The sequence below is a fragment of the Aptenodytes patagonicus genome, chromosome 6, assembly GCF_965638725.1.
Source record: "Aptenodytes patagonicus chromosome 6, bAptPat1.pri.cur, whole genome shotgun sequence".
Classification (NCBI taxonomy): Eukaryota; Metazoa; Chordata; class Aves; order Sphenisciformes; family Spheniscidae; genus Aptenodytes; species Aptenodytes patagonicus.
This window is the reverse complement of record NC_134954.1, coordinates 28,352,445-28,371,310: the sequence shown is the minus strand read 5'-3', so window position 1 is coordinate 28,371,310 and position 18,866 is coordinate 28,352,445. Positions and strand designations below refer to the sequence as shown.

The 18,866-nt window shown below is 37.9% G+C and overlaps 1 protein-coding gene across 2 annotated transcripts in view; it reads right to left on the bottom strand.

Annotated features, from left to right (window-relative positions):
* The window catches only part of STAG1 (STAG1 cohesin complex component), a 200,267-nt gene that overhangs the window by 7,995 nt on the left and 173,406 nt on the right, over window positions 1–18,866 (bottom strand). For both annotated transcript variants that reach the window (XM_076341726.1, XM_076341727.1), the window contains 7 exons: window positions 16,623–16,797; window positions 14,100–14,239; window positions 12,229–12,330; window positions 10,205–10,353; window positions 8,959–9,087; window positions 4,352–4,557; window positions 339–510 (listed from right to left, as the gene is read on the bottom strand). In XM_076341726.1, coding sequence (XP_076197841.1) covers window positions 339–510; window positions 4,352–4,557; window positions 8,959–9,087; window positions 10,205–10,353; window positions 12,229–12,330; window positions 14,100–14,239; window positions 16,623–16,797 — 1,073 coding nt within the window. The remainder of the gene's footprint in view (window positions 1–338; window positions 511–4,351; window positions 4,558–8,958; window positions 9,088–10,204; window positions 10,354–12,228; window positions 12,331–14,099; window positions 14,240–16,622; window positions 16,798–18,866) is intronic.

Genomic DNA, 18,866 nt, shown 5'->3' with positions numbered 1-18,866 from the left:
CTTAACTGTACTATGACACGGGGCAGAGGGAAAGGAAAGAGAACATCTAATGGATCTTTAGAGAAACAGTTCGATCCAGCCTGGGGCCACAAACACTAGAAAGATTTAACCATAATCGCATGGTTATGCTATGAGATAATTTTAACATAAGGAATTTCTACCATGATTTCATGACAACGTATTCTTCCTGGGAACTGAAAATAATCGAAGTATTGCTGAGCTATAGCCAAGACATTTCCAGTTGGTTTTGCAAATAAATGCTGCATTTATGGAGCCACAGACTATCTGTGTAAATAACATGCAACTCCTTTGCCTGGCTCACTGTATTTGAAACTTACTTGTGTAAAAAATCTTGTTCAGATCCCTGCTCCGACTCGTGCTCCTGGATCTGCTCTCCCATTTGTCTAGTGTTCTCTCTCAAGACAGTTGAGGTGAGCTGTGGTGCTTGCAGTGTCCCTGGAGTATGTATGTTTTCATTCCTGTTCAGCCATGAGCCTTCTAGACTCTCATCTAGAAAAAGAACATTGAAAGTTACTGGCACAGTTCTGATAATATGCAGTCCAGTATTACTGCCTTCAGGATTCGTTCAGCCAACTCACTGAACGAATACCTTGCATTAGTAATGAAAGCCTTCCATCTATTGACACACTTCGATACAGTTGATTTTAGTTGCAGCACCTTCTCCAAATTTGATTTTCAACAGTCCAGCGTCTTTTAAAACAAGTGTGCCTTCAAGAGATCAACTGGATAAATACTCAAAAAGATGACATTTTCAGCTCTGATTTTGTGTTCTTTTAAGGAAGGATTACTACCAGGTATTCCCATCAATAACAACAATTTAAAGTAGAAATATTTAACAAACAAACAAAACAACCCCATTGTAAACAAATATTGTATTGCAGCACTACCTAACTTGTCATGTCTTGCACACATATAACAAAGATAATTCCCAATCATTGAATTTACAATCTAAATATAAAATTATTAATCTCATGTGCATACAGCAACCAAGATACAGTTAAACACTAAGATGAGGGTGGAGGATAAAACCCAAAATCTGGTCAGCACAGATCTTTAGAAACTTCAGTAAGAACCATTTCAGTGGAGTAGAGGGGGCATTTTAAGTAAGAAAAGTGGTCTGGCTGGTGTGAACTCTAAATAGTGATTTCAGACAGTGTATTTAAAGTTTAGAGCAGATGGGAGGAATGGAGATGGGAAGGTGATTGAAGGTAGAAGTGGGATGCTGTGCATATTGCGAAAGGGAGCAAACCAGAGAGGAAGGAAGAGGGGGGACTTGAGGAGAATGTGATAGAGCAGACAAGTGTGTAGGCAAGAGACGTAGAAAAAAACCGTAAATTGCTGGAGGAAGTGAAAGACAGGGGAGATGACAAGAGAGGGGAAGGCAAGATCACAGAATTACTAACAGGAAGAAATGTGTGGTGAGAAAGTAGATGGGGATCTCAATGGATCTTTTCATTTTTCCTACGCCTTTTGTTACCCTTTGGGCATAAATGTTGTCTAAAAAGTTGCCTATTTATTCTTGAATTTACCTTTGAAGCTTTTATAATGTGAGAGATTTTTTTTTTTAAATCCTATTTATGTTTGATTTCCTTAAGGCATTATGAAGAAATGTCACAGCGCAGATTTACTTTCAGTAGCAACAGGGAATGTTCTCCAACCCGGACAGTCTGCTGAACCCAATATATACTGGATTTAGATGAGAAAGGAACCATAGGGGACTAGTTATGGTTCTTTGATGCAAGGATAGTTTATGCAGTGACCCTGCCCTTGTTTTCGTTCCTTTAGAGTGGAATTTAAAGAAAAAAAAAATCTTAGCAGGATTTAAAGAGACATCCACATTTGTAACTGTACTGCCAGATTAAGATTAAAGCCAGGACTTTTGGAAGAGTTATAAAAATATACAAAGATGAAAAGACAACAAAGACTTGTGACATACTACGTATAGATCATCAGTTAATTTGTAGGCAACCAGCTGTTTGTTAAGGCTGGTTCTTCATAGCTGAAGTTATACAGATGAGTGAACAGTAAGTACTTATTTCTGAGGATTAAATCTCTGATTATTTCATGAGCTCATTATTGGTACATACAAAATAAGACAGAAATCTATGTCTTTCTCTGAAAAACACAGACAACCTGGCTCCGTGTTTTCTTGGCTTTCCTTTTTCCAAGATTCAAAAGGAAGTATGCTTAGGGCATAACACAATCAGTAATGCCTACTGCACATCAAGAAGCATCCAAAAATTAAGTATGTGGTGTCCTTCCGACTGTTTATATTATTGTGGGTTTGTTTTTAACATATGATATCAAACGTCCTGTATCAATACATGTCTAAACCAAGACTTTTGGTGCTTGCATTGCATATCCTTCTATGTATGGAAAGGCCATAGAGCTTGTGTTGCTGCTGTTATTACAGAGCACTTGCTGGTAACTTTTCAGTTCTATCATCTACCAGGCAGTCAAATTCTACAATGAAGGTATCTATCAAGGAAAAGATGGTTATGCTGTTATGGGCTAAAACAAACAATGATGAGCTAGACATCCTTCCTGGACCTATATACTGAGGTTGTATAGCAAAGCTTTCATGAGTAATGAAGGTCTGCGTAGTGATCTATGAATTTAAGCTCTATTCGGTTTCACACTGAAGAAAGGACAGTGGAATCACTTCCTAACCACTGTTCTTCAAAACGTGATGTCCTTGAACGTTATACTGTGATCCAGAGCTGTATTTGTAGTATTCAAAGGACATGCCTGTACCCCACCCACAAGAGCACCCCATGAGAGGCAGCATACATCAGTCCTTTTTCTGGCCACAGATTACTAACAGGGGAATTTTGGGTTACTGTAGTGAACAGTGACATTAGACGACTCTGCCTAAGGTAAGAAAAATCCTGGGTGTCTTCTGATGACACACTGTTGCTAGAATGTAAACAGACCCTCATAGCCTCTGTAGATGTCTGAATCCTGTCAGACCCATAGTGAGTGTTGGCATAGTCTGTATTACAGCTAGATGATCTCCCGGTGGAAACTGCTGTACATTCAGATCTTTCAGGAACTGAACAAATAGCTGAGTAACCTTGCATTTGGCCTACATAATTTTTAAGTCAGTGATGTTTGTGGAAAATTCAGGACCACAGCTGTTGCAAAGAAAGGGAATAGTCAAATGTAAAGCGTTGCAGGTCAATTCTCCCTTCCACTGATCACTGGAAGAGGAGGACACGAAAAAGCATGAGGCAAACAATGCCATAAACACTACATTATAAGACTGAGACTTGCTTTACAGGGAAGCAAAGACATTACTACATTTCCCAGGGGGGAAAAAAAAAAAAAAAAGATATTGGTAAAGTACAATAAAATAAAACGAAAATAGTAACAAGACGAAAGAAAAAAAACCTCAGCAGTTGAATTCTGTGAAAAATGTGGCATCCTGAAGGAAGCAGAACAGTGTCTGAAGAAAGGAAGCAGTATTTTATCTACTTAAATTCTAGGTTGGCTATAAGAAACCGAAGGACTTGGTGCACGTACTGCTCAACATAAGCTGTACTGGAGAATGGACCTGATTGTAGAAGTGCATATGGACAAACTTTTGAAGAATATTTTGGGAAACTGCTGTATATTCAGGCAAATTGGCATTAGATTCCTCACTGAGGAGTTACTATCATAGATACTGACCTTGGAAAAATCCCTGAAGTTTAAAGATCCTACTTACACCTACTCTGTAGTGAAACAGTAAATTTATGTTCACAAAAGTACACACTACATCACACAGATTAACCAGGAACAGATGCAATCTTGTAAGAAATTGGCTGTCATAGCCAAATTCCTGATAAACATGCCTGAAGTCACAGAAAGAGTAAATATAGACACTGGATATCAATACCATTTTAAACAAAAAAAGGCGTCTTTCTAGTGTTCTCCAGTGGTCCTGCAAAAATACAGATATATGCAAGAATTTCTGCCTTGGGTTTGCTCTAACACCCTGTTAATTAACAATGACTCCAGACTGAAGCATAGGCAGAAAACCAGAAGTCCATGACTGAGAAAGGTGTAGAGCAGATAACTCCACAAACACCTCCTGTTTCCAACTTCAGTAACAGCTTTTAATAGTTCTGAATCTGCAAATCTCAGAAGACAGACAAGAACAGGGACTCACAATGGTATCTCTCATAAAGAAGTGCTCAAGCTTGAACAGATATCTTGTTTTTACTACATACAGAATCTATCATGTATTTCAGCATTAACTGATAAACCATAAGGGCTCCTAAGAAGGAAGGCTGTAATATATGTACAAAATGAGAAATGCCTCTGCTAGGCAACCTAAAACCATACAAACCTTCTACTCTCTTTTTGTGGAGCGGTGGTCGTCCTTTCTTATTCCTCACTGAAGAGGCTTTGCTGCTGCTGCTTCCACTGTTAACGGACATTCTGTCGTCTTCACCACCTGTAACTAGTGAGTTTCTATAGGAAATGAGTGGAAGCCATACATCTTCTCTTCTTTCCATCATCTGTTCTGTCAGAAACTTCTCTAAGTAGGAGTGACTGAAAATAAAAGACAATGAGTACAGAGGCACAGCACGTTGTTTCCTCTTTAATTTTTTAATTTCGTCTTTAATCTGCAAGCCCTCTTCACGTTGTTGAGAGCTTAACACAAATCCCACACGGTGTTTCCTTATTTTAATTTAATAACATATGCTGATAGGGCATTGTATCTCTGACTGAATAAGCATATATGTCATTCCCTCAAAACAAAGTAACATAGTTAATCATGCACAGGTTACTCACAGATAAACAATACAAAGCATTCTCTCCCCAACATCTTCCTCCCACATTTGTCCATGATCATTCACAGCACGCTCTACTTGAATTTCTTTTGTTTTGCATAGCGAGGAAGCCACTTCTATATATTGCTACTGTGTCAACAGACAGACTGAATTAGAACCACTATTGTGAAGATGTACGATACCCTTTTGCATCTTGGAATGAGAAAAATGGTTTCCTCAAATGCAAGCAGTTATTTTTCAATTAAAAAATGGAAGATCTGCTCCACTGCCATGGAGAAGTCCAATGCACACTTGTTAACTTATGGGAGGAACCAAACAACTTCCCTCCTGTATATGGTCTGGAGGGCATTTGAATTGTTTTCTTTTTCCATTTTCCATTGATTATTTAATTACAGTATTAGAAGTAGTCCTTAAAAAGAATATGCAAATCCACAGAAAAGCGATTCTAATGAATTTCAAGCTGCAGAACCAAGCACTCAGAATTTAGGCAAGAGACCTCAGGATTCTTCAACATTACCTCTACTCTTCATGCAACTACATTAGGGTGCACCCTTTGATCATGATTTCATTTAATACCACATTGCCAGGTTGTCATCAGTGGGAGTCAAACCCACAAATTATGCATGGAAATGAACTCTCAATCTCTCTCTTCCTCTGTTAGCTCATGGCAGGCTCAAACTTCTTACGCGGCCTAGGTATCAGACTGAGAGAAGGAGCCACACTGTATGTGCCTGGGTAACAATCACATCCAATTCTTAAATGGGATTTTGTTCTGATTTAGTGAATAGGATGACTTTGCTCAAGAAACAGCAGTTTTCCTGTCTACTGTTTTATTCAATATTGTGACTGCTTCTTCCTTCCCCTTTTCATGTGTATACTGAGTAACATCCAAACCTTGCATTGAATGGGAAATTCTTGGTTTATTCTCTCTTTTACAGTACCAAACAGTACAACACTTGAGTGCTTCATGACTTTTGAGAATTTACCTGCGGAATAGTCTTGGAAAGTAAGAACTTTTCCCGCATCCAATTTATATTTATAAAACTAGAGTGCACAGGTTATGCCCGAATTGTGAAGAAGGAAAAACTACACCACTGGGGGGTTCTTTACTGATTAGACGCCAAACTGCTCAGCATTTTAGAGGAGCTTCATACTGGCAGTTCTTGCCAGCTTCAACAAGCACAGAAACTCTGAATTTCTCAAAGTAAGAACACCATGCTGAGGCTCCGTCCCATCTGACTTCAGACACCCAATAGTCAATTGTCTAGTCTAAGCTAACAGTCTCTATTTGAGAGAAATAAGTGGAAATAAATGCCTCCACAGGGCAATTCACCTCTATACTGTTAGGTGAATTCCTCAGGATTTCCCTGCCTGTATCTGCCTTGTGTGTTTGTAACTGCATTAGTATAAATCTTTTTCTGCTAAGTGTAAGAGCCTGGCACCTTAAATGTATGGTTTATATTAAATCCCTAGATTTGAATAAATCCATAAATGGCTATCACTGATTCTGGAGGTTACTCATAAAACAAGAAGCTGAATAAATAAATAGGATAGGAAAACTAAATTAAACCAATGTTGCTGCCCCATTCCCAAACTGGAAACATCTCCCTTTTCCCCCTCCAAATAAAAAAGCCAGCAGTAAAGCAGAAAGGAAGTAGAAGCCCTGCAAAAGAGCAGTGTTTGCTGAACTGTGACAGGAGTGGTATTTCGCAGCAAGGGCAGGTGACATATGCAGACATATCAAGTAGATAATTCATTTTCTTGGGTTGGGAAGCCAAGCTGGAGGACTTCTGGGTGACAGGCAGATGTATGCTCATGAGACTTTCAGGGTTATTCTAGAGCACTTTTGCCTCCAGACCAACAGCCCATTGCTGAGTTTAGGGACAGTCACTTGGCAGGAGGAGATCAAGCCAGGGAGGGAGGTAAATGATCCTGTACACAGGACTTCTCCACCAGATGGTGGTCACGTACCTTCCTGTTCATAGGCAACCCCTTTGGAGGGAGGGGGAGAGGTCCCTGTGGATTGGAGGAGTCATGCTACAGAGAAGGGCAAATCAACTGTCCAGAATATAGCTGAGTATGTAATGTCAGTGAAGCACTATGGGCAATGCAGCCATTGCCTGATGGGTGCAAACACGACAGATCTTTCGAGGGAAGGAATGCAGATTATCTCCAAAAGAAATCTTTACATATAAGCAAGTTATCTTGACTCTTTTCACAGTCACCACAGCCAATGGAATCTAGGGCATGTCTGAACTCATCTTAAAGCGGTAATTGAGCACAGATCAGATAAATCATGTCCTAAAGGGCATATTTCTTTTCACTGATCTTCAAATTCGGCTAAAGTAAATAGCTCAGGTGACTACAATAAAGATGGGATCCATTTCTCCTGGTTTTACTTATCACAGCAATCTTTACAGTCCTGAGAAAGAAACCAGTGGTTGTGTATGTGGGGACCAACGAGTGGAGAAGGAGAAACTTTGAGAAAAAATTTTAAATGGCAACATAGAAGGCTCAAGAACAAGATCTCCTGAAGTACTGAATTTCATGCAAAGGATCAGGTCAAATTAAGCTGTCATGTAAATTGTACAGAATGATGTAACTTTAAATTTTAGTCACAGGAGAAGCTTGTGGAAGGGATGGTTACTGTACAGGAAGGATAAGCTTCACTAAATTAAACAGGAATCAGGCTAATGACACTTAAACTAACAGATGCAGGAGAACCTATGGTTCAGCTAGGAAGATAGTCATAAAATCCTGAAGTCCTCTCCTGAAGAATAGGACAGAGGTTGACAAGATTCAAGGATATAACAATGAAGAGCAGTTTCAAAAACTGAGTGCCAAGCTAGCCCAACTGGATCATCCAAATCTCAAGCTTGTTTAACTATTTCTTCTATACGGTGTTTGCTGAATTAACTAATTATTGACCCAATTAAAAAAATTAAATTGGTTCAAGTGTGTATACATTAAAAATTATACAAAGTTAACCAAGATGCATTTCTTATAACACAGATAAAGCTATAATATTCATAATTGTTAACCCTAACAGAAAAGTCCTTTAAAACCAATGTTTTCACAGAAAAAACACAGAAAAGTTTGTCAGAAAGAGTCAGTTGAGGCAGTTATAGTAGATACATATGACTTACACTCACTGTGGTCAGAAAATTGACTGGAAAGACATCTATAACCATAAATCAGAAGATTTGGCAATTGCATTTTTTAAATGGTCATAAAGTTATTCAAATATTTCAGTTCTACACTGGGCACATAGTGCTTGGCTGATTTTTGACTGGAGTCCTCTTCCTTTTTCCCTTACTACTTCTGTGCTGTGGCCAACTCCTGGATATTTGCTATGTAACTTATTAGAAATGTAGAGTGTTATCTCCGCAGCGATGCTGACAATATGACTTTACTATGAACTAATGGAGTTTTCTATTTGCCAATTCTGTTGATATCTGCAGCCCCTCTTGACAGTCTGTTCAAATGTTGCTCATAAAACAGTATTTCTTGCTCTTTATTCAGACCTTATCAACAATACCTCTGATTTATTTAATTGCCAGTATTTCATCTGCAGTAATTACCTGCCGTAGCAAATTCAGGCTGCTTGTTTTAGTCTCCCAGGTTTCTACCACCCTGTTCTGTCCTAACCAACAATACTGTCCTCTCTCAGCCTCTTTCTCTAACCTATTGTGCCAGTAACAGAAGCCTTGACAAACCTTTATTTCCCAGTCTAACTCACTATATTAAAATAAACAAATGTATGTTTACATTTTATGTAAATATCTAACAGAAACAGATGTTACTGCAGTGTTTACAGGCCTGTAAATTTCCTGCACTGCTAACATTTCATTTCTTTTTTCTTCTAGCCTAAAAAAAAAGATTGTTTTTTATTTTCAGTGCCCCATGGGAAATTTTAAGGAACATTGTTTTGTGAGGTCTCAAGCTCACCTCCCTCAGTGGATCTGATTCTCCTTTTCTCATTTATTTTTATTACTTTAAAATATAAACCAATGAATAACTATGTATGTGAAATGTCTCACTGGGACTTCCTATAGCCCCCATTAGACTGTCAAAACCTCAAAGCATAGAGCTTAAACACACACTACAGTGATTAACAGAGCCCAGCAAAACCCACAGAAGAAAATGGAGCATTACTTACACAGTCTTTTTGTCCTGTCGCAAGAGTTTAGAAGAAAATTCACTAAGCACTTCAAGGAAAGCAAGGTTAGGAGGTGGATAGTCTTGTCCTTTTTGATTCTGATATTTGAAGGCAAACTCTATGCCATCTCTACAGTAAAGAAATATTAAAATTTTCAGGCATTTGTAACAAAATAAAAAAAAAAAAGGCCATCCATCACTTCTAAATGCTGCCCAAAATCTGAACTGTGGTGAAATTCTTTATATCCCATCATAACTTTTTTTTTTTCCACATTACTAGCAAACAGATGCTTTTGGACAAAGGGGAATCAAATGTTCCCTCTCGATTTGTAAGGATTCAATCTCAAAGACATATTGTCAGTCACATGGTAAGAAGGAACTTACCACAATCTAAGAAACTTGGCAGGTGCTGAAAGCCACTGTCTTAGCAGGAATAGCCAATTGGCTCTTTCTTGTTTCTGCATGAAGCAGAAGCTTGCAATAAGAGTAATACGTAAGATATAACAAGATGTAACTTTTGCATCAAGAGTCAGAAAAGAGAATTTACTTACCAGTACATTGATACATGCATCTCTGCCTTATCTTTGCTTTATCATGTGAGACTAAAGAAAACAATTTACTTTCACATTATCCAATAAGGGCGCATGCATGTCTTGACTTCTCTTTTGCTTGGCACAGGAAAGTGTCTGGTAGCATTTTGGTCATGCTTTGCTAATCTTAGTCTTAATGACTTAGTCTCTGAGATAGCAAACTTCAATATTTTAATTTTTCTATAGCATGGGAAAGTCATAATTTAAATTTAGCAGCACCTTTCTATACTTTCCTACACAGCAGTTACATAAAAAGCTTCAATCCACTTAAAAAAAAAAAAGATTTCCAAAATATTTTTGGAATATCTTTTTATAAAAGCCCTTGGTGCCTACAGAATCCACAGTGGTGTGGTACAAAGAACTATCTACAGTTGTTAGATACAGTCCACAGAAATACGTATGATACCAGTGGCTTTACCTGAGATAGATAAACATGGCCATTCCGATAAATTCCAACAAATAATTAGGTAGCAGCTAGTTTTTCTTCCTTTCTTACATACATACATGTACACCCCCCACCATTTTTCTACATAAACTAGAAAAAAAGATATCATTATTCCAGAACCTGTTAAGATTACGTACCTTTAGAAAAGGTATGCTGAACAAAAGTTTTAATCTGAAGTAATGTAAAAATCTAGTTTATTTACCACCACTCACTTGTGTAGTGTGGCCACAGCCTCTCTTGTCTTGATCTGATCCAAGCCAAACGTGAGGGCAAACCGACGGGCCAGTTCCTTAATTCCACTAACATGGGCAGATGTCCTGTCCAAATTGGGACCTTGCTCCTGAACAAGCTCATTAAACAGCTAGAGAAAGAATTCAATTGTTAAAATCTGTCAGCTAGAAAACACTTTTCTTGAGAAAGACTTTTGTTCTTAAGCAGTTATGGTTAGGAGTGGACATTACAATGACTTTTTTCACAGAGATGTAACAGAGTTCTCTTATATTCAACTTCTAATCCACTTCAGTTCCCAAACTTTCTTCTGTTTAACTGTGGTTTGCCAACTGTCCCCCATCTTGTACTTGTGCGGATGATAACTCTTAAACAGAATTTTGCAGGTACCTTCATTGAATTACATCTATTATTCTCCCAACTCAAGATGGTTCTGCATTCTTATGCTGTTTTCCAAAATACCTACACATCACCCGTCAGATCAGCATCTTTTTTGAATTTAGGAAGCAAAATATCTATTCCATCATTCAAGACAATGAATATCTGAACAGCATTACTGGGTAAATGCCTTCAAAGCCTGCTTGATAATGCCCTTTCAGTACAATAATGAACTACTCAGTAGTTTTCCAATTAGTTCTATATCTTCTGGTATTGCCATTTAGACCACATTTTCCTAACTTGCTAATGAGAATATCAAGGGAGACAGTGTCAGTGACAATATTAAATCAAGTTGCATTAAATCTACTGTTTCTCTGATATCCACAAGCTCTGTTACCATAGAATTAATGAAAGCAGCTTAATTTGACATGATTTCTCCTTGACAAATTCATACTGTCTGTTACCTATCACGTAGGCACTTGCAAATAGCTCGTCTAATTTTTTTTTTTTACGAAATTATATTAGGCTGACTGATCTATGGCACCTGGCTTCTTCCTCTCTCCAAGTTTTAAAGACAGGAGCTACTTTGACACTCACTGATTCTTAGAATCATAGAATCGTTTAGGTTGGAAAAGACCTTTAAGATCATCAAGTCCAATCCTTAAGTTAACACGGCCAAGTCCACCACTAAACCATGTCCCTAAGCACTACATCTACACGTCTTTTAAATATCTTCAGGGATGGTGACTCAACCACTTCCCTGGGCAGCCTGTTCCAATGCTTGACAACCCTTTCGGTGAATAAATTTTTCCTAATATCCAACCTAAACCTCCCCACGGCACAACTTGAGGCCATTTCCTTTTGTCCTACCGCTTGTTACTTGGGAGAAGAGACCGACACCCACCTCGCTACAACCTCCTCTTCTGGAAGTACATCTGTTTTTCTCAAGTTTTCACAGATATCTCTCAGCTTCCAGATTGCTACAGGAAATCCCTTAGTACTCTGGAATGAATTTTGGGAGGCCCAGCTGATTTGAAAACATCTAATTTACAGAAGTAATTTCTCTATGTAATGGGTATAGCTGGTACTTCAAGGGCCTAAATGGTATTTAGTGAAGCACACACTTTGTGCTGTTGGCAGAACAAGGATAGATTTCATCATCAAGCCAATAATTTATGGTTGCTACAAAGCAAATTTTTCAGGGAAAAAACACGTTTAACAATATTGGAAGACTTAAGCTAATTAGCTTGAAGTTTGAAAAAATCAATCAGTATTTAGACAAAATGTAAAGAAGATGCATTACTTCCAGCTAATTATAAGAAGAAAAAGTCATCCTAATTCTTCTTGTTCACTAGGTACCAGTAAACAAATGCTACGTATCAAGTTTGGACCAAATTGCCTTCAAGGCTCTTCTCTCCCTTTCTTCCATTTTAATCGGACCAAAACTTTGCCAGTGTACACTTAGGAGACAGAGATTAGAGACAAATGAACGGTGACAGCCTGAATTGAGGAGCAAGACAATGTCTTAACAGAACTGTAGTATTTTCGCTTCATTGTAAAGTGCACCAGAGAAAATCCTGTTCAGTATTTTTTGCAGTGAGGCATTTCTAACAAAAATCAATATTCTTACCTGTTGCAAACTGAGAATGAGTGTCTTTGCACACTGGATTTTATCAATTTGCCTTGTTTTGCTCAGGGTTTCCTTAATGATATCTCCATAGTCATTGTAGTACTAGGAAAAAATGTGGAAAGAACCCTCTTTAAATCTTTAAATTTAACCTGTAATACAACTCCTTACGGTTTTCCTGATAGAAAGATTACTTGTAATTCTTGTTGTGAAAAGGCAGCAGTTGCTAAAAAACCTAATCTCAAATCCAGGTTTTTTGTATGAGTGGGAGGCAATGTTTCAATATCAAAATTTAAACTGATTGGTAGCCAGCACCCAGTAATGAGAGAAGGAAATTCTGTATTTGTTATTATATTTTCTAATAAATATGTTGAAAAACAAACAAAAGAGTATTTCCTACCCCAAACTAAATATTTGATGAAAGTGACCCATGGCTGCAAATTCTAAGAAACAACATTACATTGAACCAATGCACCCTTCAACAAGTAGGTGTGAACAGGCACTAGCACACAGGTGTGAAGCTCCATATACAATGCAAGGTGAGTTAGATGGTCAAGAAAGGAATTCACTGAAGCCAGAAAGCTGAGTAAGGAATTAGTCAGTATGAAGTGCTGATTTTCTTTTCTGTTAGAAGAATAGTTCCTGAAAACCACAGCCTCTGGTACTGACCATTTGGGTAGAAAAGCCTGTATAATCATTAAAACTTCCAGACTGAGAATATAACATTTTCTTCTCCAACCAGTATTCTTTCAGCCCGATTAGTATTTTTGCATTTGCAACCACTTATTTTCATTCCCTCTTAAATATGGCTCCTGCCGCCTTTGGTACAGAGATCCTTCTTGTTTGTATTCCAATTTAAATTCAATTTCTCCCACTCTCCCTCCATTTCAAGAGAAGGAAGGGCATGGGGAGAGGAGAAGACCAACCTAGAGCAGCAGGTAGGAAACTAACCTGGACTGTGACAGCTTCAGTTTGAAAGACTAACCTTGAGTAGTGACCTGGCTGATGGCTAGAGTATGCACTAGGGATTTTATTGTACTGAGTGCTCCTAATGAACAGGAGAAGGAGGATTTAAAGTTAAATCATTTATATTTCGCATCAACATCTCAAACACTATCTATAGTAAAGGACCTGCTCCCCACTCCAGGTTTTCCTCCTTGATTGTCACCTTTGTGATGACTAATCCCTTAAAGAGAGACAGGTGAGGTATACCTGCCAATTTGATATAATCTGAGGGGCTTTGTGTTGCTTGGCAGTGTCAGGACTGCTAATGTGCCTGTTTTCTGGCAGGTAAACTTGCAACTACAGGGTGCAGTGGTAGCTGAGCAGCAAGTCTTTCTGAATGTCATTGGGCCTAAATAGTGTATGGAAGAAGCGTTAAATTGGTAAGACATTCAGTTAATGCATACCCACTTACAGCAGTACCATACAGAGTTGTTTTTTTTTTTACTGCTTTCCTGTTTAAAACAATCTTTTCTCACAAAAAACCCTTATGGCAAGCGCCAAGATTGGGTGACTCCCAGTCAAATATGACATTGAACAGATAACTTATTGTGGATTCTAGGAATGAATTTGAGGAGCAGGATAAGAAATTCTCTGTAGAGAGGAGCCTCTCTGGAAATACTCAGCACCTTGTAGGACCAACTTTTGGTGCTGCCTTTAATAAGGTACTCCTGCTACATAGGAGAGGAAGTTCAAAGCTTACTGCTTCTCAGTGGCAGGTGTAATTTAGAAAGGAAAAACTATTACAAGAAATCAAATAAGGCTGGAAAAGCTTTTCAACCTTTAACTACTGCACTGGAAGGGAGAGGAAGAGGGGCCCTGACACTACAATCTGTGTTCAATTAGGAAGAGGAGAATACACAGAGCTGTACCTTCATATAGTGTTTGAAGATATCTGCTGCTGCATGCATGTCCACAATGTCATAAATTATCAGCTTGCTAAAGGCAGCCAAAAGGTTTCTTCTCTTATGTAAAGCTTCTATTTTGTTAGCTTCATCTTCTTCATCTCCCTCTGAAAGCATCAACATAAAATGTTTATAAGTAACTGCTATGTTCTAAAGCAACATTAGCGAAGAGTAGCTTTTAGAAAAAAATCAATTCTTTAAAATGAAGCAAGGATTGTTGCAGGAACAGCTAAAATGAAAGGTGATAATTCTTGAGTCCTGCCTATGTTAGGACCTTTAGGAAAGTTCAGGAACATGACACACCATTGATCAAGGATGCTGTAGTCCTGAATAGGTACTAAACATAATCCACATGGAACTGAATCGCTTATTTTCTTTACCCTGTGAAAGGCCACAGTGAAGACTTGTTGAATGCTTTTTGCCTGACTTCTGAAACATTTGGAGATGCTTCTTTAACATGACTAAGCTATAAATATTTCATGAGGAAAATTAGAAGCAGCAATACTTCTACTGCATGCCTTGGATTTTCAGATATGAAATCGATGGCTCTAAAGCATCAATAACAACAGGAAGTAAAATTCAGCTGTAAGAAACATTAACATTGAATGGCAATGTCATAAGTATTAAGTTCCCATGTAAGACTCCACTCTGTGAATGAAAATGAAACCATACACATAAAATGTGAAATAAAGTATCATATAATAAAAGCATATGACACAACTTATATAAGAAAATGAAATCAGCTATGACAGTTGTGATAAAACTAAATATTCTGTGGTATTTAGAAAAGCCTATTCTTGGAGGGAATCTTCCAACCAGTTTGAAGAAGTACAGACCTGTGCAGGGGGGAGGAGGGACATAGTGTCAACTGCGACTCTCTTGCTGCACTCTTACTAGAGTCCCCACAGAGCCACAGTACTTAAGTCACATATTTGATCACAGGAAATCTCTTACGAGCAGCGGAGTTGACTGAATATGCATGCATGTTTTAATCCTGAGATGCTTTAACCCACAGAATTGAAGCCCATTAGCACATTCCCCCTCCCCCTCCTTCCTTAATTTCTTTTTATCATTACTGATGTGTTCTGAATACCAAAAGTTATAAATGGTCAGACTGACTTCATGGAGTCAGAGCAGCATTAGGGAATGGAGATTACATACAAAGATCTTCATCCGTCTTTTTGCTGTCTTCCCAGTCCAATCACAGGATGTTAAAGAACAGCAATTTTGCTAAAGAGCAAAAAAAAATTAGACACTGTCCTCCTAAAAATCTATCCTTTAGGTATAATGCTGAACATTGAACTCACAAAATACGATTAACTGCACATAGATTTCTGGTGAAGGTGTGTTTCAAAATGTATTCTTCCCAGGAATCCTTAAAGAGATGCTCAACAAAGAAAGATGTTAGCTACTGAGGAACTAGGGAACTAGAAGACTGAAAGCACCTTTAGAGCAAGAATACATTCTCTGAGACCTTACTTCTAAGTATTGCTGTCTTAAAAGATCTAAAATAGCAACTATGTGTCATGCTAACATACAAGTAACCGAGTACAGTGGAAATTCAGAAAATGTGCCAAAAAGAGCACTGCAGTATGCACTCAGCAGCTCTTTCGCATAGTTTGACTATCGGGGAATCCATCTCTTGTCCAAAGTTATTTAGCATTCAGAAATTGGGTACTTCTGTACTTGCATTTAGGCATTTATAACACACACCAGCAGCACCAAGTTATTTAAAACCAGACCTAATTGGCAAATCTGCCTCTCCCTGACTGAAAGCCCAAAATTTCAAGACATCCTTGTGAGGAGGTAGAGATGGGGTCACGTCAAACTCTGGCCTCTCAAAGCATGGCCATGCACAGATGCCTAGGAAAGGGCAAGAAAGTAAGCAAGCATACACGATACTTTCTCAAGTACTTTCCTAGTCTCCAACCAAATCAGTGATGTCCTGAGCTTGATTTGATTATTTTAGGGAAGAACTGAAGGGGTGTTTATTTAGTAACGTCAGAGTTTCTTAAGGCCTTCTTTGTCAAGAGCTTTGCTGGTAAGGTTTGCCTTCAGGATCCTATAACTCTATTTAGTAACTCTAAAGGATTTCTCTGCCATGTACTGTTCCATCGTACTTCCTCCCTTGAAGCCATATTAAATGAAGTCTGCTGCTGAACTAAGACGGTACTGTTTTGGAAATAAATAATAAGAAAAATAGATCAGTAAAGGAAGAATAATTTTGTCCAGATTTATAGCATGTAGTTACAGGCCACTTCCATGTCTTCTTAAAACATCTCTTTTTATGAAGTGAACTTTATAGGTACTTATTCTTTTTTAACACAAGTAGTACTGAATACTGAATATTTCATATTCACACCTCCCAAAAATAAAGAAGGAATAATTCTGAAAACATTTGAGCAAACTGATCTGAAAATTCTATTTTCTTCTTTCTTCTGTGTCTGTTATGAAAAAAAGCTAAGTAGAAAACATGAAAGCTAAACATACCCATGCTCTGGTTTTCATCATCTTGGTCAATAAAGACATGGTCCATCACGAAACTGAGAAGTTCTGACTGGAGGCCTGAATCTGGATTAAACACCAAAGGTTGAAGACCTTCTCGACCTCCAGTCATCAGCTGATGACTAAAAATCATCAAGAGATCACAGAGCAGCATGAAAGCCTGAAAGGCAAAAGAGAATGAATGTAGTAAGAAGCGTAAGTAAGTGAAAAATAAAATACCATTTATTTAATTTCCAGATAACCCCTGCTATTATTATTAAATGTCCTTCGTTAACTGTACTCTGCTGTAGTTGTTTGTGTGCTGTGAAAAGTGTTCATGAGGGTTTCCCCTAACTTTAAAATGTTATGCCTTTGATTTCTATGTAAGGAACTGTGTTTACTATCTCTTCCATGTTCAGGATGATCCATATTAAACTTCCATTTCTCCTCTATGAAAAGAACTCTAAATCTACCTCTGATCCAAGGACTGTAGCCAAATTTGTAGTAAAGAATAAACACCTCTTTTGGTAAACAGTTGGAAAAATTAAACAAGCAAAAAAATTAACAACATTGTGAGTGAAAATCCAAGCTGAGTCACTGTCAGATCCCAAAAATACAGAGAAGCAGCTGTAAGCAAAGAAATCCTTGCAGAATTTCATCAACAATTCTCTGCAAAAAGAATCAAGTAACTCTGCACAGCTTTCAAATCTAGATAAAAGCCAACCAGGGCAGAATTTTCAATGATTTATGCTCATTACTATTATACGCTCATTACCTGAGAACAGAGAAAGGCGGCAGCTATTAATAACTACTTCTTTAAAGGGCTTATCTGTATACTCTCATGCACAAGAACAACACTTTTTTCCCCAATGGCTTAAGTCGGAGCGTCATAGCCAGCTGTATTCTGTTGCATTACATTCAACACCTGAGCACCTTTCAGAAAGTACTTTTTAATCATCTTAGTTTCTCTGTCTTTAACCTCAGGTTCTGAAAACTGAGAAAGATTCAAAGTATGAATGTGTAAAAAGACTCCTAGAAGATCTATGCTGGATGTGCTGTCTCTTTCCCCAGAAGCCTGCAGGAGTCTCACTCAGGGCAGTGTCAATCACCATTCCCAGGTAGGTGGTAGACCAAAGGCATTTTCAACTGAAGAGAGATTGCAGGATAGCTCTCACAGAGTCATGAAATCCAATGTAGGCTTTGATTCAGCCCTATATCCCCCCTCTACAAACAGCTGAACAGAAAGATAGTTAAATGTGTGTTTAAACATATTTTTGAACCAAGCCTAAGGAAAAGTAGTGAGCGAGAGCATCTGCTTTACAAACCTCCAAAATGAAATCTTTGTGAATGCTGAACGTCATAGTAGCTCACTTATTTCTTGGGGTATGTTATAAAATCTGAATGAGCTATACTTAGGCGAGAACAAAACGCAAATCACTGTAAACTATGTTCTACTTAGACTTTGGAGACAGATGCCAGTATTTGGGATTTTTCTCCATTGGATCCAAAAAGTTGTGATTCATTTCACTGATGATCTCAGCTGCTCTAAAGTCCTTTGATACTCACTAGAATTTAAGCTCATCCTAATGTAGACCTCTAAAAAAAAGCATATGAATAATGCACTGAAAGTGCTTATTTCAGTCCTATATGAAGACAGCAGTGGACTCAGATACAGATGTCTACATATTGTAGATACGTCTAGTCACAGGAGATTTATTTCACTCAAATAGTCTAGGAAAATTTGAAATGTTTGAGTCCTGTTTCTATAAATACTTAATACTTTTTCCTTCCTTTGATATGTACGTTGATCTTCTCTGGAAAGAATGTATAGATCAAGAATCAAATATACTAGGGAGACAATATAATTTACATAGAATTCTCAAAAAAACCCAGTGAAACAAAAGGATTAAGAAGCAGTCCTGCACTTGCAGAAATATACTTTTTAAGGAAGAAAATTAAAAAGATCATAGAAGTGTTAGTTGGAAGGGACCTCTGGAGTCTCTAGTCCAACCTACTCTGATTGGGACACTTGCTGTCTCTAGGTCTGGTTGGTCATGGCTTTGTCTAGCTGAGGTTTCAAAGCTTCCACAGAATTGTGAACTGCAAAGGAGCTTCTAAGAAAAGTTTAAATTACCAGTGAAAAAAATAACAACAGAATAAAAACATGTTAATATATATCAAGAACAAAAACATTGCAGTAATGGAAAGGATCATTTACCATTTGTTGATGCAGAAAAGACATTAGTGCTA